Below are 27142 nucleotides of genomic sequence, written 5' to 3'. Positions count from 1 at the left end.
CCCAGATATTGTCTCCTACTTCTAGTGCTTGTGGTAAAATAATACAAATAGTAATCAGTCAATCAAACAGCCACCATGTGTGCTTGGTCCACACAGGAGTCTCTTTATCCATGGCAGCTCCACACACAGAATACACGCAAGAATGAAGGGGTTGGCTCTACTGTACTTAGAATTATGTATTCATTTTACTTTTTTGGTTTTAATTTTTAAGGTGTCATAAGTATCTCTTCCCTGATGGATTACCCAAAGTTAATGTGAAATTCATTATGTATCTTATACAAATCATACCCAAAACATCTATACTTGTGCTAAGATTAAATATAACATGTTGGAGCAAAATGCCATGAGTATATGAAAACTGAGAGTTACAAGAGAAGTGGTTTGGCAAATTTAGTATAGTTACAAGCACTCCTCCAGTTCCCTCTCTTCAGAGACCACTCTTTCAAAAAGGCATAAAAACAAGAAATCCATGGACATCTTTTGCAGCAATAAACATATCTCACAAGTCATCCAGCCCCTCTTTTAAAAGATAAATCTAGAACTTCACATATTTGAAAGATTAACTTTTCTAGAGAATATGCTGATGTCAATCCCAGGTTCAAAATAAAGTCTATAAAAACCCTCTAATGCTAGAAACCTATTTGCATCTATTACCAATCTACAGATTAAGAAGATCAATGGATTTGTTCCTTTTCAAATATTAAGGTGTGAAATATAACTGTGTTCAAGCATAAATAGTAGTTTTTAGATTTTTAAAGGTTTAAGACAGAGAAAGAGCATATTGTGTGTATATGTGTATTGTTGCCTTACTCAGAAATATAACTATCTTGAGAGAAAGGATTTGAAAGAATAGCATACACAGTAATTCAATTTCCAAAAAAGGGAGAATATCCTATATTAATCAAGTACAACAGGAAAAGGATAAGAAAAAAACATTTCAAAAATCACAGAAATAATATTCAACTTTATACATTGAAAATTAAAAAACAAATTTTGTAATTACACAATTAATTATTTTAAATTTGAAGACTTAGGAATCCGGATTATATTTCCACTACATTTTTTTTTAGTATATGACAAAAGAAATGTCACCTACTTAGGTCATGGCTTTAAACTTAAAAACAAAACAGTTTTAGATGGAAAAACATGGTTGAATAATGATTGTTGCTCCTGTGATTTTGCTCAAAATGTGTTTTGATGCCATTAGGATTAAATAAGGAGATAGTGATTAAAATATGATGTCCTTCACAAGCTTGTATCTGCTCTAAAGCCTGGATTATAAATACATTTGTCAATATGAAACTTCTTAAGCAAGCATTTCACAGTTTCAGTTTCACCCATATTGAAGTCAAAGGAATTTTAAGGAAAAAATTGTTCATGGAAATACTATTGATTAAAAATGAACATTTAACTTTTTTCAGAAATTAAAATCCTAGAAGAAAACAAGGAATTGGAAGATGCTCTGAAAAATATCCAGCTGCCTAAAGAGGAAATTAAGAAGCTTGAAGTAGATGAAATTAGTAAGATCTTTTAAAAACTTTTCATTTATAGATATGAAGCTGAGCAATTTTCTTGCTTTTAAAAAAGTATAGGGTAAACATTAGAGTGCAAATTCTGTGATCTATTAATCTTACAGGATTTCATTTAAAATAATCTTATTCTAACAATATTTAGTTTTATTAAATATCTTCAATACATTTGTGAATATGGTTGATCTTATACCTTTTCAATAGCTTCCTTTCCACATTGACATTTTTTAAAAAGAACTTATCTAATTTTAATTTTAAAGTGTGTCTTTCTAGAACAAACAGTAATTCAAGATTTCTAGTCATTTATACATTAAACACAAAAATTTAATGAAAGTTACTTTTAAATATATCCTCAATTCTTAACAATTCAGTAGTTGTAAATTGATTTTATGGTATATATTGTTATTAAAGACAATAAATGATGCTATGAGTACTGTGGAATATAGATTTTTCTCCTTTTTTTTTTCCTCAAAGCTTTATGGTACAAGATGATTCTTCCTCCTCAATTTGACAGATCAAAGAAGTATCCCTTGCTAATTCAAGTGTATGTAATATTTTCTTTGGTGTAAAAACTATTTACTGAAAATATGTTAGATGAAATACGCATTTATGAAATAGAATGAACCATTCTCCTTGGTAACAGTTCCTATTGATGCTGTTTTTGTATATTCCTCAACTAATCAGAGTAAATAAAATATGGCTATTTAAAATAGATTGAGGAAGTTTTGAGATTTTAGCTGGACTTGCTTGCATTTGCTGTGTCAAATTTCCTTTGTATGGCAATTTGCCGAATGTGTCAGAATACCTTTGAAATAGAGACATTGCAGCCAAAAAAATATTGTAAATCATCTTCACGTCTTATGTAATTGAGTTAGAAATGAAATAAAGGAATAGAATACATTTAGTGGAATCACACCCAAAATCAGTGCTGACCTACACACAATTTGCTTAAAACACCAAGCATTTTTTTTAGTATATCTTATGTCTGCTTTTAGCAAGTGGCAGGTGGCAGAAATGACGAAAAACCCACACATATTCCTTGAAATGCCAACCCTAGATGTATCCGTTTTGGGGAATAGGAGAGGCTGTGTCCCAAAACAACTTCCTTGTAGCAAACCTCTGGGAAAAGCCTGGACTCCTCTTGATTTTGAGCCAGTTCTAACGCCATTGTTATTTTATCACATAATTGTACTGGGAATTACTAGAAGCAATGCTTGACAAGGATGGGAAATTTAGTTTTATAAAAGAATCAAAGATTTTTTTTTCCTTTAGGTATGGTGGTCCCTGCAGTCAGAGTGTAAGGTCTGTATTTGCTGTTAATTGGATATCTTATCTTGCAAGTAAGGAAGGGATGGTCATTGCCTTGGTGGATGGTCGAGGAACAGCTTTCCAAGGTGACAAATTTCTGTATGCAGTGTATCGAAAGCTGGGTGTTTATGAAGTTGAAGACCAGATTACAGCTGTCAGGTGAGCACCTTCTCATTCAAGCAGATGTCAACATTCAACAAAAGTCATGCAATCACTATTGTGTTTCTCCATTCTTAATGACTTCATTCTTTTTTCTCTCTCTCTTTTTCTAACTTGGTCTAAAACTATCACTAATCTTAAAGGGGTATTTTTGCCAAATATGGAATAAAAGTATTCATGGAAGAGAGCTAATAAATGTGTAGAAAAATGATTTCAAGTGCTAAATAACAACCTCTTTTGATGTGTTATCATTCATTCTAATATCTTTTAATTTAGTTCCATTACTTAACAATTGATAGAAAAATTTTAACTCTAATGATGATCTTCAGGAAAACAAATATCTGAATTTGTTCAAGCATGGTGGATTCTACCTCATAAGTTTAGAAACAGCTCCAGATTTTATCACCTCTGCAGACTTTTAGATGTTAGGCATTCATTTGTGGTTAAACTAGCTATCAGTCAGCCATGGCAGCATAAAAGTGTTTGCCTATTTTCATTTGACAAATCTTAGTCATTTTACGCAACAGAAATCATATTATGAAAACATTTAGGGGAGAGACAGATTCATAATCTGATTTCTTCTTCCCAACTATATTTTCAAACATGGTTTATGGTTCAATCATTTTTTTCTGAAACAGGACTATATAGGTATCAAAATTGTGACTTCTTTAGAAACACAGTGCAAATATTTCTTGCAATGTCTCTATAGTTGTTGGGTTTCTGTTATTATGTTATGAGTAGGTGAAGCTAGAGAATAATAGTTCATAAATCTAAAAGGTAGGCTAATTGCACTCTCTAGTCATGAATATACATGCATGTGCAGAGCTAAAGGTCAAACACTGTTTCACAGGCACACAGCAATTTGGAAATTTCTTTAGTACATTTTTTTATCTCCTTAATGTCACTAATAATTATTTCACTACAACATGCAGAACTAAGATTATATTTAACAACCAGGAGCCAGGCCTAGACAACATTTTTCTATATTTTTGTCTCTAATCCAAGCAGAAGAGATCAGACTCACAAGTAATTGTCTTTAAAAATATAAAGGTATCCATAATTCATACATTTTCAAGTGTTTCTTTCATGCTATGAGCACACAAAAGGTTTAATAAAAAATAAAGTCTATCTGAGTACAGTATGACAAATCAGTAAGTAGGTTACTAATACTAAAATCTGTAGCTATAACTCAATTTCTGGAATCTCCCTCTTTCTTATGGATTTAGACTTTTGGCCTTTCAACTATTAACTTGTTTGAAGAAGATAATTCATAGCAAAACCTCATTGAGATATCAGTTTCTCATTTAAAGGCTGTTGTGTGTCTTAATGAGAATATTAACACAATTCTCAGAATTATAGCCTAATTCCATGAGGGACTTTTTTTAGCACCATGTCTCACATATATTTGCATTTAAACCACACAATAAACATCAATGACATGTAATCCTGGAACTATATGAAAACAGAAATGACAATTATGCCTCATTGGTAATTTAATTAGATCTTTTCCAAAGTTGAAAAAACTAAAAAATGGTTTCTTTTGGCATTGGTTAAAAAATCATTGTCTTCATCATCATCCTCATCAAAACCTACTAGTAACAACAAAATATATCATTACACTTTTATGCATTTGTTTACCACCACAAATGCACCATTTGAACCTAAGAAGAAATACCTTCTCAATATTTTGCTTGGCTGAAATGAAATATTAAACCTGAGCCATGATGTTCAACATACAGGACACAAAGCCGTAAACTCTAGCTTCTACTGATTTTCACAGCAATACTAGTTTGTCTTGGCATTTAGAACTAAAGATGGACTAGAGATGGTAATCAGATACCTTTACTTTCTCTGAGCCATTTTTAGGATGCAATTTGAAGAAAGTCTTCCTGCTGTAGGGAAAACATATGTTCACCCGTTTACTCAGCCATTCAACAACATATCTAATATTAGTATTAATATATGCCATTGCAATACACCCTTTATAAAATTGTGCAATTTATAATCTCTGTTTTCAGAGTGCTTATAATCTGATAAAAGTGAATAAGCCACCTACACTCTGAAAACATTGTTGTTAGATCAAACTCTTATTAAACACCCCAGAGAACATGGGCACTGTGTGGTCCCATGCAAAGTCTATAAACAACAATAGTGATGACAGATGATGAGCTGGCCTTGGTTTTTGCTTGAAATCATTCTTATGCAACAGTGAAAAGGAAACTTTATGATCCAATGCTTTGAGAAAACAAAAGCTAAACAGGATAGACGTAGAATGATAGTCCTGGGAATTAATCAATATACCTCCTAAGGAAGTGTTTTAGGAATCAGACAACGAGTACCTGACCTGGGGAACTGAGATTATAATACTTCTACCCAAATTTCCTCTCAGAGAATAAAATTTGTCCCCTGAAACTTTTATAAAATGCAATCTGGCTAAGGTTTTGACATACCAAAAGAAAATTGTACGTACATATTTGGAAACAACAGTAAATTCTACTCAAGGCCAACAAATAGATTTAAGCAAAGCAAAGTAGGGGAAAAAAGAAGTTATATTATCTTATAACTTTTGTCTATATGAAAGAAAATACTTCAGAAGAGTTGCTTGTGAAGCCACAAACAAAGGAGACTGAAACCTGCTTTCTTAGGCTTCTCTCCAAATGGTACATACGTGAGACCCTTAAAACTTTGGTGGTTATAAGGGCAACTTTGCTCATTTGGAGTATATTTGGCATTTTTTAATATTCCCACAACTTTAAAATTTTATATAACTGGAGGGTTAGTGGTGGGGAAGAATTATATGAGATGAAATATTCTATCATGCTTTTATAGATGGTATCAATAAGAATATTTCAAAAATAGGATAATAATTGATCACTAGGATTCCAAGTTTACCTTTGCTTTGGGCCATTTTTATGAGAGAAAAATTACAAAGTTCAATCCAGCCTCCAAAATTAGAAAAACATCCTTTTTATTTATTACTGACATTTTGTTGATATAACCGCATTATCAACAGTATTTACAACACTCTGGGAAACTCTTCAGAATTTGAAGGTGAATTTTATAGTGCCTCTTTGGTCTCGAAGTGCTGAGCTTATCTAGCTAACCTTTAACCTAGCCCTGCCACATTCAGTGTTAATGTTTCATTTCCATGTTAACTACTGCACTATCATTTCCTGTAAATGTCATCCTTTCAGAATAAACCTAGGAAGAGAGCTGTTAAGAGTTTCCTGTTCCCATGTATCACCTGTTATTTGCTTTTTACCCCAGATGATTGCTAGCTTCTGGGAAATCATAAAATCACAATTGATTTTATGACTTAGAACTGTCTTCAAGCACTAGTAGCAAGATTATTTTTTTAACAAGAAAGTGAACCTTCTCTTCTTTCATTTGGTTTTTGAAGTTTGTGCAAGAATTGCTCAAGTGCCACAATTTGCTGCACATTTTCTCTGCTATACCATGAGCAGCATCCACACAGGTAGCAACTTTCCGTTTGCTACTGCATTTCTTCTCTGTAGACTCCTCAGTGTCCTTCAGAATCAGTGTCGGGTAAGCTGTGACTAACGGGGCCTCTTCCCATCTGTTTGTCCCGGGCATTTGCCCAACTCCTCTATGCATCGGAAACGTGCATGTTGAATCAATGCAAGAGTGAAATGGTTGCTGTGAAATCCCTTTAAGAAACTACATTATTCAAGTAATGAAAATCACTCAGTTCTACTTCCAGAGAAGAACTGATGAGAAAGGTCATTAACAGTAATTGAATGGAACAAGAATGTGGTGTTTTTCTGGGACTGTGTGTCTCCCTTTGGTCTCCTCCCCTCCTTCCTGTTACTGTTGTAATGGCTTCTGTAATGGCTGATCCAGTTTGCTACATTCTACTCCGGCTTCTATTTCTCTGAAATTTTCTGTAGTTTTTATGAAACCAATCCCCAGATAAATCACAATTGCTCTAGAACTCCAGCCCTCAGGGGAATAGGATAGAAATTAGCTTGAAACCTTCAATTTCGAGGGTTTCCCATGACTTTTTAAAGGTTGTCCTTCAGCATAGCCCCTTGCTCCTAGGGAAACATTTATTTTCAAAATAGTTTTCAAATGGAGGCTCTTCTACGATGGAGCTGAAAAGGGATTATTTCCGTATTTTAAAAGATACATGTAATTGCCCCATATATGATGAATTGAGGATGCCTAAGTACAAAGTGGAAGAGGGTTGTATATTTCTCTCAAATGTCACTCAAAATAAAATGGTGATTATCATTAACAACTAAACAAACAAGGTGATAAGAAATTAATGCAATTTAAAGCAGCAAGAACAAACTCCTTCTTTCCACTAGCTGGGAATTTGGAAATTTGATTCTGCTCAATGGTACTGCTACTTCCTGTGTTACTATGAACTGGTATCTTGGCTTCTATGAGTCTCAGGTACCCTCCCACAATTGGGATACAAGGCGTTACAGCTCTGAATTTACCACTCAATAACTGTACAATAGAGTCTAAGAGGATCCTTTTATCTCTTTGCGGAAAACATGATAATATTATTTTAATTATTTGTAAATGCAGCCTTATTATGCATGTGTTTAAACAAAGAAAATGCAGCACTTCTATTAAATTTTTGGATTAAGTATGCTTGTGTAATGAAGTAAATGTCATGTGTACACACTTAACATTCTAAAAATTTGTTTCTTTTACTTTAGAAAATTCATAGAAATGGGTTTCATTGATGAAAAAAGGATAGCCATATGGGGCTGGGTGAGTTGTTTTATGTTTTTTATGCCTGTTATCCAGTTCAGCAATCATCATTTTCTGAAGTGTTCGTTTAGAAGGTTTCTCATGAAATGTTAATGTTGCAACATAATTTAATCTGTCAATGGAAACAGTCAATTTGGATAATCTGGGTTTCAAAGTGGTGGTTTTAAGTGTTTGTTTCTTTTTTTCAATCTTTTCTTCCCTGTACAGTAAGTTAACTCATAATTGACATATTTTTACTTAAGCCTTTGTTACTAGATTATAGCATACTAAACGGAACCATATCCATCAGAGGTTTAAATTCCTTTGTTATTTTAGAGTTAAATATGTATCTCTTATTCTTTTACAAAAATCTGAGCTACAACTTGAAATCACAGGAACTTTCACAATATTCCTTACTACCTAGCCTAGGAGTCATATCTTAGCTGTTTGATTTTGCTTCTTTTTATTTGGCAATCAAATTATTTTACTAGACGGAATGTTCGTTTGTCTAACTGGAGAGAAGTACTATTTAGTTTCCTAATTATAGGCCATGGAGAAAACTTCTCACATTTGAGGAGCGGTGCATATTTTGAAAATACACATTTAAAGGAAGTGGTAAAACTTATCAGTTAGGGGCAATGAAGTCACTGGAAAGTTTAGAGAAATACTGGAAAGAGTTTAGATTTGCCCATTATAAATTATGATAATTACTCTTCAAAGAAGATTTCCTGTTTCACTTTTTGGTCTGAATTTGTACATTTGCAAGTCAATTTGCAGCCATTTGTGCCTGGGTTGTTTTTCTTGGCTGTTTTCTCTGAGAGCGGCCTGCACCAGGAGAAGAAGGGAATGAAACCCAATATTGAAGGGAATCTGCAGTATTCAGCTCCGCTCAGCTCAGTGTCCAGATGAAGAGCTGTTAGGAATTTTAAGAAAGTTGTTACTTCAAGCCATTTGGTCCTTCTTAAAACTATCAAATGTTAAATATCTAAACAGAATAAAATTCAAATGAGTAGAATAAATGAAATATTTTTAAGTGAAATATTTCAGAGAATACCTTCCCTATCATCCATTTTTATAAAATTTTCTGAAATCCTTGAAAGACTCTAATTTTAAGTTGAACATATACATATAATCATTAACATTTCTCTTAGAGTTGGACTTTGCTTTTGCTGCAGGCTTTGAAATAACCATAAAGTAGAACTTTTCATTTTATTTATAGCATTCTAGGTATTAGTTTGGTAGAAAACCATCTACGTGGGATGATTTTCTAAAAACCCACTCATCACCCAAAAATATATCCCTATCAGCCTGAAATTCTTCAATAATAGATTCACACCACATCTAGTTGGACAAATGCAACTGAAATAGTACATTAGAACCCCCACCCCTCAATTGCTTACTTTCCAACATGGTGATAACTGTGAGGTCAACTCTGAGAGCAAATTTGAGCAAAGAAACTAAGAAATGGGCTGCCACGTGATATAGCATCTGAGCAGAAGGAACCGGTATGTAGATAAAGACCTTAATACTATACAGGGTTTTTAAATCAGTTCTTCAGGTTTAACATGTTTATGAATCCATCTGTCTAATCACTGACTTGTTCATTCTTTCATCCACATAGTACATTTTCTACAAGGTCTTGTACTAGGTTCCTTAGGGGATGAAAAGATGGGTAAGTCATAGCCCTAGACCTCTTGTAGCGGAACAGACAACAAAATAAGCAATGGCTCAGCAATGTTCCAAGTGTTAAGAGAGATGCAACTTGCTGTAGTGTACAGGGGGACAAGAGTGGATAATTATGGCTGTGGAGCTAAGGGAGGATTCCAAAATAAGTTAGCATTTGAGATTGGTGAAGATAGCTGAGGAACAGAGCATTCCAGGCAGAGGGAAAACCACATTGCCCAGGACCTGAGTTAAAGAGCATGGTGCACACAGGGAGACTAAGCTGGCCAGGGATGCCTGAAACTTGAAAACTCTAAAGTATCTTGAAGAAAGTATAGGAAATGAGTCTGAATAAGTAAGTATACAGATAATAGAAAGACAGGTATACAGATAATAGACAGGCTTTTAGTCCACCTAAAGGGGAGGGGCTTTGTGCATGACTGTGACATCTTTCTCTTCATTCTTCTGTGACTCTGTGATCATTATACTTTTTTTTTCTTTTTCTTTCTTTTTTTTTTTTTTTTTTTTTTGGCGGAATCTCCCTCTGTCCCCCAGGCTAGAGTGCAGTGGCACAATCCTGGCTCACTGCAACCTCCACCTCCCAGGTTCAAGCAATTTTCCTGCCTCAGCCTCCCAAGTATCTGGGATTACAGGCACATGCCACCAAGCCCTGCTAATATTTCTTCTTTTGTTTTCAAGACAGGATTTTGCCATGTTGCCCAGGCCGGTCTCAAACTCCTACGCTCAAGCAATCCACCCACCTCAGCCTCCCAAAGTACTGGATTATAGGCATGAGCTACCATACCAGGCCTCAATTTATTATTTATAATATTGGTGTTTTTCTGGGTCTGGAGCTCGCCTTGACCGTCATTAGTCTTCCCTTCCTTCAGCAAACCTTTGTGGCATCAAAGATGGTGATGACTTCCAGATCACTGCCACCAGCACACTCTTCTGTGCTCCATGTTTCAAATGCCTTTTGGTCATCTCTCCCACGTCTCACGTGGGCCTCAAACTTAGCTTACACCTAAGGTGAACTTGTTAAAAATCTATATTAAAACAAGCCTTAATCTTTATTAAGGCTTCTCCACACACTTATTCACCCAAATTAGAAAGCTGAGAGCTGTTTTCAACCTATCCTGTCCCTGATTTCAAAATTCCATTGATTAGTAAGTTCTGTCAATTCTACCCTTAAACCTCAAAGTCTGTTCTCATTGCTACTGACACTGCCTTAGTTTGAGTTCCTTCATTTATAATTTAAGCCAGAAATTCTCAAACTTTAGCTTCCACAAGCATCACCTGGAGAGCTTGTTAAGACACCAGAGATTCTGAGTCTGTGCTTCTGGGGTGGGGCCCAAGAGTCTTCATTTCCAACAAGACCACAGGTAATGCTGATGATTGGGTCCGTGGAGGACAGGTTGGGTGGCATCTTTTAACTATTCTAATTGCTTCTTAACTATCCTCCTGCTTTGGTCTCACAAGGTCCAATGTGGTTAATGAAGTTATCATTCCAAAACAATTTTTACTGTGTGGCTTTTCTGCTTATGTATTATATAGGACTCTGCATTGCCTGCAACATAAAGCCCAGACACCTTTCTTGGCATGCAAAGCCCTTGGCAATCTGACTGCAGCTTAGTTTTCCACCCTCATTTCTTGCCACTTCTCCCTGTGCCTTGAGCAATTTAAATTATATCCATGCCTCCGTGTTCCCATGTTCTGTACATGTTGTTTCTCACATCTTCAATGTCCATTCTATTCTTCCATTCCCCACCTCTTCCTCACTTTCAAATGGATAACTCACACTTGCTCTTTAAGAGTCAACACAGATATTATTTCCTTTGTGCTCCAGTAGCTCTTTGCATTTCTCTTATAGTAATTATCATGTTTTATCTTCATCTGTCTAGTTAGTTTCTCCCATAAGAAGATAGGTTCATCAAAGGAATGCACTGTGCCTCATTTTAGCTTTGTTTCTGAGCACAAAGCTAGAATTGTGTTTGTTTAGCACAATGCTTGGCCATACCACGCATCTATGATGCTGTTTAAACTGACTTTAATCCTATAAATCCATGTCTCCCCTCAAATGTGTCCCACTAGTACCAGGAAAATGTTCTAAGGTCTAATAATTTGGCAAATCACAAATTCTATGTAATAGTGAATATAGGCTCTACAAAGACTGATAAAGAAAACTGTCAAGTTTTGTTTAACACAGTATTACCAAAAAGTATTCGATTCCCCAATTCCTTATTCCTCCACCATCCCAGAACACATATTGGCAATGTTTTCTATGGACACCCTTTTGTAAGGTGCTTTTGACGTCAATAGGGCATGGTTTTGGTGTCTTAAAAAGATAATCTTGGCTGCAAAGTGGAGGATAATCTGACATGTGGGGAGAGGATGGGACAAGGGGCTAGGAGAGCAGTAATACTGGGAACGGATATAAAAGGCCTGAATTTAGGCAGGGAAGTAGCAGTTAAAAGAGGTCATAGCTCTGTGTGCTCTTATACAATGTAATAAGCAGGGACCTCTGGCAAATTGGAGATGGAAAAGAGAAAGACATTGAAAATTACCATGAGGTTTACTTAGCTCTTATTGTGTTTCATATTAGAGAAAAATATATGTGTTTCCATGAACTCTTAGTATAGTGGTCAGGGAAATACATCATACCCAACCAGACAAAATTTTTTGGAGTCAATTGGTCAATAATCTCCAAATCCCACATTACCCTCCGTCATTGAGTTCAAGAAATGGAGAAGAAACCCTTTTATCTTCTCCTTTCATTTTCTGGCTCACAAAAAACAAAGCCCACTAACCCTGGTTTTAGCTGCTTGATAAATATTCACTACATGCCCACCACAGTGCCTAAGAGGTATTTGTTTATAACAGTGGTTGTTAACCAGGGTGATTTTGCTCCTTGGGACATTTGACAATGTCTGGAGGCATTTTTAATTGTCACACTGGGGGAGTGCTACTGGCATCAAGTGAGTAGGGGCCAGGGATGCTGTTAAACATCCCATAATACACAGGGCAACCCCCATAACAAAGAATTATCCATCCCAAATTGTCAATAGTGTCAGAGTTGCAAAACCCTGATATGCAAAGAAAACTCAGCACAATTATTCTGACAATTGAAGAGTAGCGAGGGTTTTGCCTAAATTATTAGAATAACAGCCTCATTTCTGGGCTTCGCTTTGTTAATATAGGCCTAGCCAGGTGGTGTTGAATAAGCATTAGTTCATGATTTAATCTTAGTTCCTTTCTCTCCCAGTGACTAATTATAAGTAATTTGAATTGCTATGTGTGATCAACGATGTAAAAGTAGGACAAATGCACCTCTAATGAGACTATATTAGACTCTAAACTTATAGTTTCCCCAAAAGAGGTTGCCCTAAGTATAGGGATACAGAGGAAGGGGCCCGGGTTACTGAGTCAAGTATCCTGGGTTTCAGTCCCAGCTCTGCTGCTTACCGACCCCACAGCCGCTATAAGTTTACTCTGAACCTCAGTTTCCTCATTGTGAAATGCAGCAATAATTTCCTCACCGAGACACTGTGAGGATTAGATGAAGTAATAGCAAAGTCACATACTCAGCAAATATTTATTCCATTCCTATGTGTCTCAGGCCTTATTTTCAGTGATAGGTATACATTCGTTGACAAGACAGAAAAAAATATCTACACTTAAAGGAGTTGGGAATGGTTGGGGAGGACGACAATAAACAAGATAAATTAGTAAAACATAGTAAAATGTTAAATGACGTTAAGCACTGTGGAAAAAGACAAAACAAAAAGAGGAGTGGTGCAGGTTGGTACGATTTTAAATCAGAACAGCAAAGAAGGCTCATTTGAGGTGACATTTGAAGAGGAGAGGAAGTGAGGCATGACAATGTCTGCGGAAAGAGCAGAAGTTCACAGCATTTGCAAACGTCCTGAGGCCAGATCATGTTTGGAGAGTTCAAAGAACATCAAGAAAGCCAGTGAAGAAGGGGAAGAGAAAGGAAGGGGAGAAATGAGGTGGGAGAAGGGAGACAGATTGTGTGAGACCACAAAGGCCATTGCAATAACCCTGACCACATAAATGTTAGCTAGTTATTATTATTGCCTATAGGTAAAATGTTCCAGTGTGCATTATGCCTCAAATAAGAGTGTTTCGTAAACCCTCCTTCAAAATCCTGTGCCCTTCTAAGAATGTTTTTAAAGATATCCTTCATTTAAACAAAATGGCAAGGCGTCTAAGTGCAAAGGACAAAATTCCAGAATTCTCATGGCCAATCTGCTCTGTGGGTTCTTTTCTTGCAACAGCCACCCACTCTGCCTGGGAGCCCCACTCATGGAGGGGGGGCAGGAAAAAGTCAACTCGGGTTTTCTCTTTTCCCCCTCTTCATTTCTACAATAGGAATAGCTTTTCCAAGCTGCCCGAGAATTTAAAGTACACCTTCTTTTGTTGTGCTGCTGATACTATCGCTTTTGCTCTTACAAATTCCCACAGAAAATTTGTATTCATTCTGAAAACAGGAAAAGTTTATTTAAATACAGCACTATCACCTAATCACTGAATAGATACAGATTAATAATTCCTAAGATTTTCAACAGAAATGTTCAAAAACCTTTTCACGATATGCAAAGTCTTTTAATCTCAAGTCTCACTTTATTTCCTGCTCTGGGATATAGGAAAGGAGAAGCAGGACCCGGTATTTTTATTTGTAGTAAACACACTTTGCCAATAAAACCACAAACAATAATAATTTTTTTTCTAAAGGTCTCAGGGTTATTCTGCTCTCACTTGAACTTGAAATTAAGAAGGAAGGAAAGCCCTTCCATTTCAGCAGAAGTTGCTGCAAACCTGCTAATCAAAACAAGTCATTTTTTAAATTATAAGTGAAAGTTTAAACCAGACAGAGAATTTTCACTTGCAAGAAGGATTTTCAAACCCAAAGTGTATCTTCTGTTTTTAAAATATACTTTTCCCCTATTAAAACATGGTTCAGTTCTCCTCCAAGTGTAACAAAGAGTCCATGGTACAATCGGAGCCCCCTCTTTTATTCTGTGTTTTATAGCTAAAGGTCTTCAATAAAATTCCCCAGAGCTAGAAATATAAAACCGTAAATTAGTTTGAGAATTCTTCATTTAACTGTTAGATTCAGCAAGATTGTTTAGCTGATTCTCCCATTCCATGAGTTTCCCGAATTAAAAATAGACCCCTACCACTGACCTATTACCAGCACCATGTCTATCTACCTCTCTCTCTCTCTCTCACTCATTCTCCCTCTCTAAAGAGTGACTTTCTCTGGAAAGAAGATATGATCTGTCCTGATCCGAGGGAGGTGACTCCCAGAAATCTAGGGTCATAGGTCCTTAAAACAAGGTATGGCTTTAGTTGGAGAGTCACGCTGTCCCCTTATGATTTTTAGAGACGTTCTTGCATCAGGGCAAGAATAAACACTGAGAATCACTTCCTAATCTAGTGCACACATTTTTTTTGGTCCATGTCCCAGACAACTGCTTAGTCCACGTTCCCAGGAGAAGCACCTCTCTTACAGCGTGTTTGTACAGACCAAATTTGCTTCTCACGAGGCAATGCAACCTTATTTGGATGCCCTGTTCATTTCTTCATATTTAAGAAAACGTTCAAATTTCCAAGTGACATGGGCAGAGATCTCTTTCTGTTAACAGGATCCCATTTCTGAATCACCTCTTTATTCCTTGGAGAAGGAAATCTATGAGAGCTAAACCTACTCCTGACTCTGCAATTTGCATCCTGTTTTGTATTTATTTCCTTTTCCTTAAATTTGCCGGAAGAAATATAACGTTTTTAAAGACACCGATGACTTTTCCTTCTTTGAGCTGCTATGTCAGAAATCCTTAAAGCAGAATATGTACCAGTACATCATACACAAACAATGGCCATGTCTTAAATTATCCAAAAAGTTCTCATGGCCATCCTTTGGTATTCTGTTGTGAAAATAAATAAGTAAATACATAGATACATGTTCTGCTTCACAGGACTTTTGCAAACTGTGAGGACGTATCTTACATTTGAATTTTGGAAATTTTTTTCCCTGCATTTCTTTCAAGTAAAATCCAGTTTTTGTTCCAGCAAGGTCCTAGTTGGAAAGATATAAAGAAAAAAGGATAATTTTTTTTTCAAAAGGAAATTGCAATTCTATCTATCTCTTAAACTGCTTCTACCATGTTTTAAAAGAGTCTGTTCTGATCAGCACACCAAGCATTTCTAATATATTAGGGATGAAATGACCCATGTGTCTGGTCATTTCTCTGGAGCTTGCTGCCGAGGATGCAAGATAGACATTTAATTCACCCCTAGCCATATTCTCCAGCTCCCTTCAGTCTGGATTGTAAGTAGAGTTTCTATAAACATATGGAGGAAAGCTTATGAAAGTAAATCTGGGTCTGATTCATAACAATGTCTCTACAGTCCTATGGAGGATACATTTCATCACTGGCCCTTGCATCTGGAACTGGTCTTTTCAAATGTGGGATAGCAGTGGCTCCAGTCTCCAGCTGGGAATATTATGGTATGGAAACATTCATAAATATTACTGTGAAAGCATTTAACACATAATTATATTTGATGTTGCTAGGAAAATGGATTGTGCAGTAAAATTCACCCCAACATCACTGGGGAAAATATAATCTATAAACAAAGTTGTTTATATCATTCATTATAAACATGTTGTAACAATCAAAGAAATCTCAAGAGTGGGGAAAGCCTCTTTCATAATTCACTATATCTTATTTTCTCCCAGAAACCTTGACTCCCTGCCGAACCAAGTCTTTAAAATCAGAGCTAACTCTGTTTTTGCAGGCACACAGCTACAGCATAATTGGCTTTTAAGCACATCTTCTGTACGGTCAGGCCAGAGGCCAAGCAATTCACCTCCGTGCCACAGTTAGCAATTGCCAGCTCCATTGCTCCAGAAATCGAAGTCACAAAAACTTTACTGGAGAAATACTCCTGTGTGTGCCTATTTTTATCATTACATAAATGCAGGATGATTATTTGGAAAGAATTCTAATAATTAGACAAAAATTAGCTTCATCAGATTCTCTCCTCCGTATTGGGGTAGAAATAAACCAATTGTGACTTGTAGGGGATCTTGATTAAGAAAAAAAAGTGTGTGCATCTATGTGTGTGTGTAGGGGGAATGGATCTGGGGAACATATTTTCATCTCAGGTGAAATATCAGTAAAAGTCTTAAAGGTGGCTGGTTTTGTGATTTTCTTTAAAATATATTGAGACCATTCTACAGGTCATTCCTACTTCAGCATTTGCCCATATAGAGTAGGAATGAAAAATATTAAGACTAGTCATAGAAAGAAAATGTTTAGATGCTCCTGTTTCCATAATCTCTTCCTTCGTACTTCTCTAACGACGTTGAGGCAAATTGCAGAGATGACACATATTCTTTGAGGCCAATCATTATAGCAAAGTAAAGCAAGAATATACCTCAAGAGCTCAAGATGGGAAAATGGAGAAACAGTTATTAAACTGGAAGATCTTGTTGGTTAATGAAATGACATGCATCATATGCAAACAATGTATTCTTATGTATTTTACAGCGTCTATCTACACAGAGAGATTCATGGGTCTCCCAACAAAGGATGATAATCTTAAGCACTATAAAGTAAGTGTTGCCATTTTATTTAGGTTATTAATTAATTTCCAATAGGCTAAATAATTTTAAAGCAGTAGTTCAGAGTTTATAGTTTTAATTCTGGGTCACCAAACAAATACAATCTTTTGTTAATTGCAAAACGCATTACTAGAAAGGATTTTACTCCTTTTGGATTCTGTTCTTTCTTTTCCCATCCTCCCCTTCCCTAACCTCTCTTTTCCCAATCTTCCTCCCCACCCCCAACCCCTACACAGCTTGAGCGGGCATCATTTATGCCTAAGGTCTCACTCATATGTAACATATGACACATAAACTTTCAGTTTTTCAAACTAAGAATCAGATGGAAGTAATGCAAATGATGATGAAAATGTGTTGCTCTGACTCTTAAATATTTATCAACCAAAGCAATACATAATTTCAGTATTGGTGCTAAGTCCATTGCACAATGATTTAGCTAGTTCTCTATTAGAACTTGCAGCAACTAAAATGTTAATTTTTTTCTCTTTTCCAGAATTCAACTGTGATGGCAAGAGCAGAATATTTCAGAAATGTAGACTATCTTCTCATCCACGGAACAGCAGATGGTGAGGTTTAAGCAAGACTCTTACACATAAAAATACTGAGCCAGCATCACTTTGTTTAAGAAACATTCAGCATCCTCCTATGCCTGTGCTCAGGGTCAGTACCTAGGAGTCAGGGACATTTCCATATCTGAGTGTGATTACTCACTGCTGACAATGTCAAATGCATGACTAGATAATCGTTGGTGTTCATTTCCAGGCAGTACATTGTCACTCTATGCTTTCTGGTATTTAGCAGCACTTTAACTCTCTCTCTCTTTGTTGCAGATAATGTGCACTTTCAAAACTCAGCACAGATTGCTAAAGCTCTGGTTAATGCACAAGTGGATTTCCAAGCAATGGTACATAATTTTGTTTTACTCATGTTCATGGCCTTAGACCCTCAAACTAAAAGGAGGGGTTCATATTTTTATGTTTTTTAACTTTTAAAGTAAAATCTGACAAAGAGGCTGCAGGATAGGGTAGGCAGAACATTCTCAAATGAATCTGGGATCTTTTTTTAACTCCTGAAGGACCCGAGACAAACCACATCACCTCTCATGTTCCCAGTTGAGTCATATAAAATAAAGGAGTTCACAAGATTAAGTGATCTTCTAGGTCAAACATCCAGTAGTTCTGAAATCCTGTGTACATAAGTGTAGCTACATGCTTAGAGTCCCTGCAAAACCTGAGCATCTTTATGCAGCTAGAAGATTCTGTTTGTTCAGTAAGAAGCAGTTCCAGAATGTCATCACAACCCTCTAAGGCTCCCTGAAATCATATGGCTCTATTGGGGGTTAGAGAACTTTTCACCTATGTATTCTCATCCACTGGCATACACCTGGCCTATCACAGATGCTCAGCTTCTTACTAAGTGAATGAATGAATGAGCCAAATGTAGAATCCAGGTTGCACAAGAAATGAGAAATGGAACCAGAAAAGAAAATAAGGTAAAAGCCAAAGCCAGTGGGCGGGGGGTGAGGAGATTCTCAGTAGCTACCTTTTCCTCTCACAAATGCTCCCTCAATTGCTTATGTTGAACAAGAACCCCGAAAAGGTGACCCCCATCTTTTCAAGATTTGTTCAAAAAAATGTACTGGCTGGGAAGGAAATGGGGAGGCAGTATAAGAAGTTGGTTAAAGGGTACAAAAACACAGTTAGATAGGAAAAAATAAGTTCAGTGGGAAATTATGGTCAATGATAACTGATTATATAATTCAAAGTAGTTAGAAGAGAAGAATTACAATTTTCCCAACATAAAGGAAAGATGTTTGAGGTGATGGATATTTCAGTTATTTTGATTTGATCATTACACATTGATTCAGCCATCAAAATATCCCTGTACCCCTAAAAGATCTACAACTATTATATATCAATTTTTTAAAAATGTACAGAGTGAGATGAGCTTTCTCTGACCTTTTTTTATTGTGATCCCCAAAGTAAATTCAACTTAGTAAATATATGCTGTTACATCATGACCACTGCTACCTTTATTCAGTGAAAGCAATAATCTTAGTGGCATCTCTCCAACAATAAATTATAATACTATCTTTTACTTTTTTAATGCTATTTTTAACTCCTATAAAGGGTATTTATGGTTATATATGAATACATTATATTGTGGATTTTCTGCAACAGGGAGGAATTAGATTCACAGGCTGAAAGCCTCATGGAATTTTTGAGCTACAAGGATTCTCAGGGAAAATCAAATCCAACCCCTTTGTTTTTTCAAATGAGAAACCATGCTCCAAAGAAGCAAAGTAACAAACCCAGTGCATCACTTCTGCAAACTCTAATTCCTGATCCTGATCCGCCAGGATGCTGGATGCTTTGAGGGCTCAGCCACTGAGGTTTAAAACATGTTTAAATCGTGTGAAACAGTAGTGGAGGTTAATGAAAGCTCTTTAAATCTTCCTGCTGTAAACATTTACATGTAAGCTATTTTATTTATTGGAGTGTTCTTAGATAGAATTTCCCCATAATAGAAATATTATCAGGTCCTGAGAGCACAAAAAAAAGTCCAAGCTAATTGCATTTTGTGGCTACAGGAATAAAACAATCTTCTTTCTTTGTGTTTCAGTGGTACTCTGACCAGAACCACGGGTTATCCGGCCAGTCCACGAACCACTTATACACCCACATGACCCACTTCCTAAAGCAGTGTTTCTCTTTGTTGGACTAAAAACGATGCAGATGCAAGCCTGTATCAGAATCTGAAAACTTTATATAAATGCTTCAGACCGTTTGCTTGTTTTATTTTTTATGTTGTAAAATGCTGGCATTAACAAACGAATATTGTTCTAAAGCCTGGTAAAAGAAAAATGATGAGGACTCAGAAGTTCAAGCTAAGTATTGTTTACATTTTCTGGTACTCTGTGAAAGAAGACGAAAGGGAGTCATGCATTTTTCTTTAAACACAGTGTTTTATCACCTGTTTGTTTGAGGAAAAATAGTAAAGTCAAAAGTTCAAGTGCTTTTGTGTTGTCTGTATTCATTGATTTCAGGTTCCGGGTTCTATCACAGGAAGAAGCAAGTGCATAGATAATATTAGGGTGGTCATGGAGGAGAAGAATCTAGAAGCGGTCTTGGTTTTCTGTCATGAGAACTCCAAATACTGGAACCAATAGCTCAGAGTAGGCAAAAGCATTGTTCAGAAAATGTAAGTGAATCACGTTTGAGATGTTTGTACTCTATGCTGTCCCTCCAAGAAATGTTTATTACATTTCTCCCAGAAGATTTCTTCAACATTGCCAAAAGCCTTCGATAAAGATAAAGTCAGACTTTTGAATTCAGGCTCCTTTTAAAAAATGCTTCTAATTTGGAAGTGTTCCTATTTTGAATCCATTTTTAGAGCTAGTAATGGTAACTGCTTTCAGATAGCTAACCTATAACCAAACCAAACAAAAATAAATAAATAAGTAAGTAAATAAAATGGACATCAATAGCTAGAAAGAAAAATTTTATATCTATGAGGTTTTTCTGGGGTTTTAGTTCTACATTATAAAGTTCATATTGGACAAAAATTGCTGTAATGCCTACACTCTCAAAGCAATGCATTGCTATTTATTATCACCTTCAATTAGAAAGTACTGGTGACCTGCCATCTCAGTGATTGCCTCAGAATAAAAGATCTGTATCAGGTCACCAGAAGATATTTCTTGAGTGAATGTTGGAAGTATCCACCATGCTGCTGTCTAAGGGACTCTTCATTGTATAATCCCTAGCACTAGATTGCCCTGGGTAATTTCTCCCCATCCCTTGCCTAATACTTTCTTTCCAGTTGCAGGTTAAATCCTCTCATGCTTTGTAGCCAGAAAAAACAAATCCTGGCCTGGAATATTACAGCAGGAAAGCCACAAAGAGCAGACATGCAGTCTTCACTAGAGTTTTCTGACTTTTCCCAATCCAGTGTTCTTTCTACTTCTGCTTTCTGAAACCATTTCCCCTAAATCAGGCCACATAGCTCCACCTCACACATCAGGAAGGTATGTTTTGTGGTGGTCAGGAATTCTGGATAAAAACTCCCCAGATTCAGGACTGGCCATAGCTCCTCTTCTCCTCCTTTATGCAATGACTAATGCCCTGCGGATCAAAGGAAGCTACCATCTTCTCTCTGTGTTCTACACAGAGCAGCATCTGAAGCAAGCCCAAGAGCTTTTCTCATTATTCATTCTCTCCATCTAGGAAGAGATTAATAATCAGTCATTTTCTAATACTCTATCTAGGGAGACCACAGGGTCATTACAAATAGGAAGAAGAAAAATGCTATTTCTCCAACTGATTTTCTGCCTTTGTGACGGTTGCAAAACTGGATTCTAATATCAGTGTGCAGTAAGTGGTCTTCAGCCTTTGTTCCCACTGCCACAGAGGCAACTGCTGAGACAAAACTAATAGTGTCATTTTCCCACTTAGAACCCTTCAATGATTCTCCATTGTCTACAAAACAACACGCAAAATCAGCATGACACAGAAAGTCCTTGACAGTCTGTCCCCATGCATGTTTTCCAAACCATTCCCCTGACACCAGCTTCTGTAGACCCTTAGATTAAAATTAGATAAATCTTTTTAGTCACACTTGCCACATTTCCCTACTCTGTAGCCACATGGTTAGCACCATATTGGACAATGTTGATGTAGAACATTTTCATTATCACAGAAAGTACTGCTGAACAGTGGTACCCTAGAGAGAAATCTTCACTGCCCTTGTCTTAGAATGTGTCATATCACAGAAACTCACTAATAGTTGAATGAATGAATGCCTTTGTATTCATGGAAGATTCAGGTTTTCTATATTACTGTTGATGAAACCTTCCCTGATTGCCTCAGGTAGAATCGCCTAGGTCTTCCTCAAAACTCTCCATATATTTTCAGTTATTTATTCATTCATTTATCCAACAAACATTTACTGAGTCGGATTGTATATCAAACACTGTGCAAGACTTTAAGGATGTAGTGAGATCAAGGTAGCAACTTGTGTGGCAGTTTTTTAAGTGTTCACATTTTCATACAGCTCTATTAGATTCTTATTTTAGCTAGGAAGATAAAATGTACATTAAGTACAAAAGGGAGGCATTTTAAGTAGAAAATATCAAACTAAAAGAAAAATTTTAAAAATATCTTGCCTCATTTATCTGTAAGAAGCTGAAGTATAATAATAACAATTTACCACATTTTATTCTTGGATATGAGACACGGGAAAGGGGGACTCCCAATAACCTAATCAAAGCTGCAAAGTATAATCATCCTTCACATATGACAAATGAGATTTTCATTCATTCATTCATTCGTTCAGTGACTGAAATTGCAAGCTACTATTTTAGGTACTGTAGGTAACCCCCTGATTAAAAAAAAAATCTAGTGTAAGGGGGAAGCCATAAAACAATTAATTTCTAAAAATTATTTCAAATTTTAGTCCCACAAGACTGGCCTGACAGCTATTTTTAAAGGTTTCAAAATTCTAGATGACCATCTAATATTTCTTAGAGTAAGTAAGAAAAAAAAAAAAGCAGCAAGCAAATGAGTATTTGGTTAAATGTAACACAAATGAGAGAACTTTTATTGGAGTTTTTAATGTTTTTTTTTAATCTACGCTTATTTATGAAATGTGTTATTTAGTTCCTTAAGGAAACATTTATTGAATACTTATGCTGTGTGTAGTAGTATTCTGGGTACTGCAGGGGTTACAAAGATGAATATATATGACAATTTCTCCATTTCTAGACTGTTTCAGTAAAGGCGACTTAACGAATCTGATTTTCCCAACATTTGAGCATTTTTCAGAAACTGACAGATCTTTATGCAAATGTTGTTGCCAAGCTGTTTGTAATGGTGAAATTATACTTTGACAGTAACTCTTTAAAATATATTAAACCCAGCTAAGGTTTTTTTGGAAATGTTGCCAATTAAGTGACTTTAATGAGCTTCTTGATGGTAATGTAATTAAAATTCAGATGTTCTAATTGTGAAAAAAAAAATAGTTCTGGGAAAGTTAACAGTAAAATAAGCAAATGTAAAATGAATTGGGGCTAATTTAAATGGTGATAATGTGGTCTTCTGAGAAGATTCTACCAAAACAATGCTTTCAATTATGCTGTTTGTAAAGAAGAAAGAAGGCACCTAACAGAGATTTTGAATTTATCCAATAAAGCAGATATTTTGAGTTTATCCAATAAAACAGATTGAAAAATTCTGAACGCAGTAAATCATTCTCAGCCTGTGAAAGAGAACTGCTAAAACACTTCCTTGGCATTATGGACAGGTACCTTGGCAATTTGAAGTGGAATAATTTTTAATTCAGGGAGAAATAAGCTCAGACCTTACCAAGATATTCATGGGGAAAACGACCTGGCTTCTAGCATAAACCTCGAATGACCACCTGCTCAGATTACTGTCATGCAATACTAACATGCTGGTCATAAATACACTTCTTTTGACACACAGGTAACATCTTTGGCAAGCTAGAGCGGTCTGCTTTTATTCCATTGGTTTCTAATTAATACTTCATTTATTACGTACTTAAAACATTGTATTGACAGTATATGTTTTAACAGATACTCGTTGGGATAGCATTCCATCCTTTGCTCTGTGGTTATAGAGAACCAGTATTGTGTGAATAAGATTGTACCTTGTGCAGTCAAGGTACGGCCATGCCACAATGGCTTGACAACTCATCTTCCTTCTTTCATATTTACTGTTTGTTGACAAGCAAAGATAGGAACATCTTTGACAGCCATTATTTTTATGGCCAGGAATTGTTCTCACTGCTACAGAAGGTGAATATTCAAAGTAAGTGTCATAATGAAACAGTAGAATATTAAAAAGTGACTTGTATGTTTAAAAACTACTATCCATTTTCAAAATTAGGCTTGTTATTGAAACACCATTTTAGATATCTATGAACACAACAGAACATTTTAGATATGTGATAAAATTTCCTTATATCCCACTGGTACTACACGAAATTTCCAACTTTGAGAAATGATCATTAAAAAGTGATGATGCTTTAAAATATACAAGTGCTTTGTACATCCACAGGAAACAACGCTGTTCTCTAATTTCCTTCAGAAGATTAAAGCAGTATTTTTCAATGTTATAAATTTCTTTCTTTCAAATGAAATACAACATAGCTCACTTGTCAATTTTGTAAACAGAGCATGTTTATCACAGCTCATTTTAGGGGCAGCACTGTAGTGGGTAAGGGAATGGAGGCTAAAGTGAATCTACCTGGTTTGAATCCCAGTTCAGTAATATATAAGCTACACAACGTTGACAAATTTTCATACGTTCTTTCTGTTTCAGTTTTCTTATATGTGAAATTGAAGTAATAATAGTTGTTACCCCCATGGAATTGATTGTTGTTTTAAAACAGTTATCATTTGTAGAGCAGTGTCTTACACATGGTAAGTATTTTGTAGGTGTTTGTTAGATGCATAAAATGAACCACTTTTTAATGGTCATTTTCAATAAACTAATTCTCAGGAAATTAATAGTCTCAGTTGGAAGCCAATAGTTTCTTTCCCATGCTGGAGAACGTAGTATAAGTGTCTTCGATCACTTATACACGAGTCTTTATTTCTAAAACAAGATGGCCTTCTAGGAATAACCAGTATTGAAGTCATGCATATCCAAGGAAGCTCATCTTCCTTGGTACTTACCTTAAATGAGTTGTTCATCCTTGTATCTCACTCAATACCTGTCTAAGGAGTCTAATATTTGACAGCAGTGAAACACCTTTGAGAAAGACAAACTGCCTGCGCAATGTGTAGTTGAAGGACACGGGCAGTACATTTACCCAGCTTCCTGTGCAACCTGCAAAGCACCACCGTGGCCCTCCTCTCTGGTCCTGTCTCCACCGCTCTCTCATCACCTACCACAATGTGGCCACCCTGGTCTCCTCTGTGGATTTTGTGTAGGCCAAACTTATTTCTGTGCCAAGGTCTGGAACATCTTTTCTCAGCTTTTCACTTGGCTGTCTCCTTCTCATCTAGGTCTCAGCTCAGATGTCATTGCCTCAGAGAGAATTTCCCTGATCATTGGATTTCATATTGCTTCTGCCACAGCCAGAGACTTCCAACCACATTATTTAATCTTGATTCCTTGATGGCACTAGAAACATCAGAAATTCTTTGATGTAAATTAAAGAATTTGATTTATTTTTTATGCTGGTTGTTCCCTACTTCTCCCATTCAAGTACAAGCTCCCTCTGAGCAGAGAGCTTGTCTTTTTGCTTTTTTTTTTTTTCACTTCTCTGTCTCCAGGATCTAGACAGTACCTGGAATAATGTAGGAGGACCTCAAACAGTATTTGCTGAATGTATCCTCACATTCTGTGGATGAGAGAGCCCATGAAACTGGAATCCTAATGTGCAATCTGACAGTAGGTACAGTTCATGCCCTTTCTAGAACTTAGTATATAATAGGAACTTGCTGTTGTCCTCTTCAAAGCAAAGAGAAAGAAAAATCCCTGAGCAGCGGGTGTCCCGGTCAGGAGAATAAGGTTAGGCAGGACATGAATTTTAGCCAGAGATCTAAAAGAAGTTAGGCTTTGAAACAAAAATAATTTGGATTAGGAAATGGAAACACAGCCTACTTCACTGTCCTAACTTAGATACTTGCTGCCTCTAGATGAATCACCACTGGGACACTGCAGGCTGAGGAAGTTTGGCACAAATGTTCAGGCTGGAAAATGACAAATAAATATCTGGAATGTGATTGATTACTCTAGCAGCTTTTATTTTAAAAAGAACACTAGTTTTTAAAAAATATATTTTACTTAATAAGTATATTTCAAGTACTAGTGGTTTCTTTTACATTATAAAACAAGGATACCCGTGCTTATTCTGTTTCTGTCTCCCGGATCAAATTACATGTTCAAAACTTGAAAGTCCGGTTGGTTTGGTTGGTTGTTTTAAATTTTAATTTTAAAATTTTAATTTTAAATTCATTATAAATTTGGAATCACTAAAAATAAATCAGTGAAATATCTCTTGCAAAGGTTTTGCATTTTAGATCTTTTGTTGTTGTTGTTGATCATTCAACAGGGGTAAATTGAACTTCCTAGTATCCCACTGACACAATCAAGTGTAGTCCTGTGTACCTGCAAAATTGGCAAACAAATTCAAGAGAAAAGAATACTAATTCTTGTCATTTGGGCAATCTCCTTCTCTTTCTGAGATTCAGATACTCACTATATGCCACAGGTACTGGGCTAGATCCATGGCTTCCAAATCACATTTGGAAAGCCTTAAGAATTCTTTGGTGTCCCTTTAGGAATTAGTGCAAAGCAATTCCTGATCCCTAAATCATCTTCCACAATCTGAGGCCTGTAGTTTAAATAATAGGAGTCAATTCTGTGTTTTCATTTACTGTTGTCTCCCCTGGATCTCAACATCTGCTGGGATTATAGTGGTTTCTCTCAATATGAAGCTCTCAAGAGTCCCTTTTGAGGCCATATTTACAGGGTTGGAGTTGGAAATATTTGGTTGGATGGCAACTGTAGATCCCTTAGAAACACTGAGGTTGAAGTGTTCTCTCTGACTTAGGCAGTAAAAGTGAGGGCAGCGACCCACCATGGCGACTTGCCTGATGGTTATATGATTATATAATAACATTTTCTTTCTTTCCTTTTCTTTTTCTTTCTCTTTCTTTCTTTCCCTCTTTCTTTCTTTTCCTTCCTTCCCTCTTTCCCTCCTTCCTTCTTTCTTTCCTTCCTTCTGTTTTTTTTTGTTTTTGTTTTTGTTTTTGACAGAGTTTTGCTCGTCACCCAGCCTGGAATGCAGTGGCACAATCTCTGCTCACTGCAACCTCTGCCTCCCAGGTTCAATTGATGCTCCTGCCTCAGCCTCCCCAGTAGCTGGGATTACAGGTACCCATCAACAAGCCCAGCTAATTTTTGTGTTTTTAGTAGAGACAGGGTTTCACCATGTTGTCCAGGCTGATTTCGAACTCCTGACTTCAAGTGATCCATCCACCTAGGCCTCCCAAAGTGCTGGGTTTGCAGGCATGAGCCACCACACCTGGTGATAACATTTTCAAAAGGACTACCATCACCATCACCATCCAACATCTTCTTTC

The 27142-nt window shown here is 36.3% G+C and overlaps 1 protein-coding gene across 1 annotated transcript in view; it reads left to right on the top strand.

Annotated features, from left to right (window-relative positions):
• The window catches only part of FAP (fibroblast activation protein alpha), a 94951-nt gene extending 74906 nt beyond the window's left edge, over window positions 1-20045 (top strand). The window contains exons 19-27 of the mRNA XM_032286557.1: window positions 1422-1520; window positions 2004-2073; window positions 2802-2996; window positions 7685-7739; window positions 15810-15909; window positions 16955-17019; window positions 17522-17594; window positions 17859-17932; window positions 19651-20045. Of these exons, the coding sequence (XP_032142448.1) occupies window positions 1422-1520; window positions 2004-2073; window positions 2802-2996; window positions 7685-7739; window positions 15810-15909; window positions 16955-17019; window positions 17522-17594; window positions 17859-17932; window positions 19651-19752 (833 nt within the window). The 3' untranslated portion in view covers window positions 19753-20045. The remainder of the gene's footprint in view (window positions 1-1421; window positions 1521-2003; window positions 2074-2801; window positions 2997-7684; window positions 7740-15809; window positions 15910-16954; window positions 17020-17521; window positions 17595-17858; window positions 17933-19650) is intronic.
• Window positions 20046-27142: the final 7097 nt, after the last annotated feature.

Source organism: Sapajus apella, unplaced genomic scaffold (assembly GCF_009761245.1).
Source record: "Sapajus apella isolate SASKATOON/1434 unplaced genomic scaffold, GSC_monkey_1.0 scaffold18, whole genome shotgun sequence".
NCBI classification, from domain to species: domain Eukaryota; kingdom Metazoa; phylum Chordata; class Mammalia; order Primates; family Cebidae; genus Sapajus; species Sapajus apella.
This window is presented reverse-complemented; position numbering and strand designations above follow the sequence as displayed.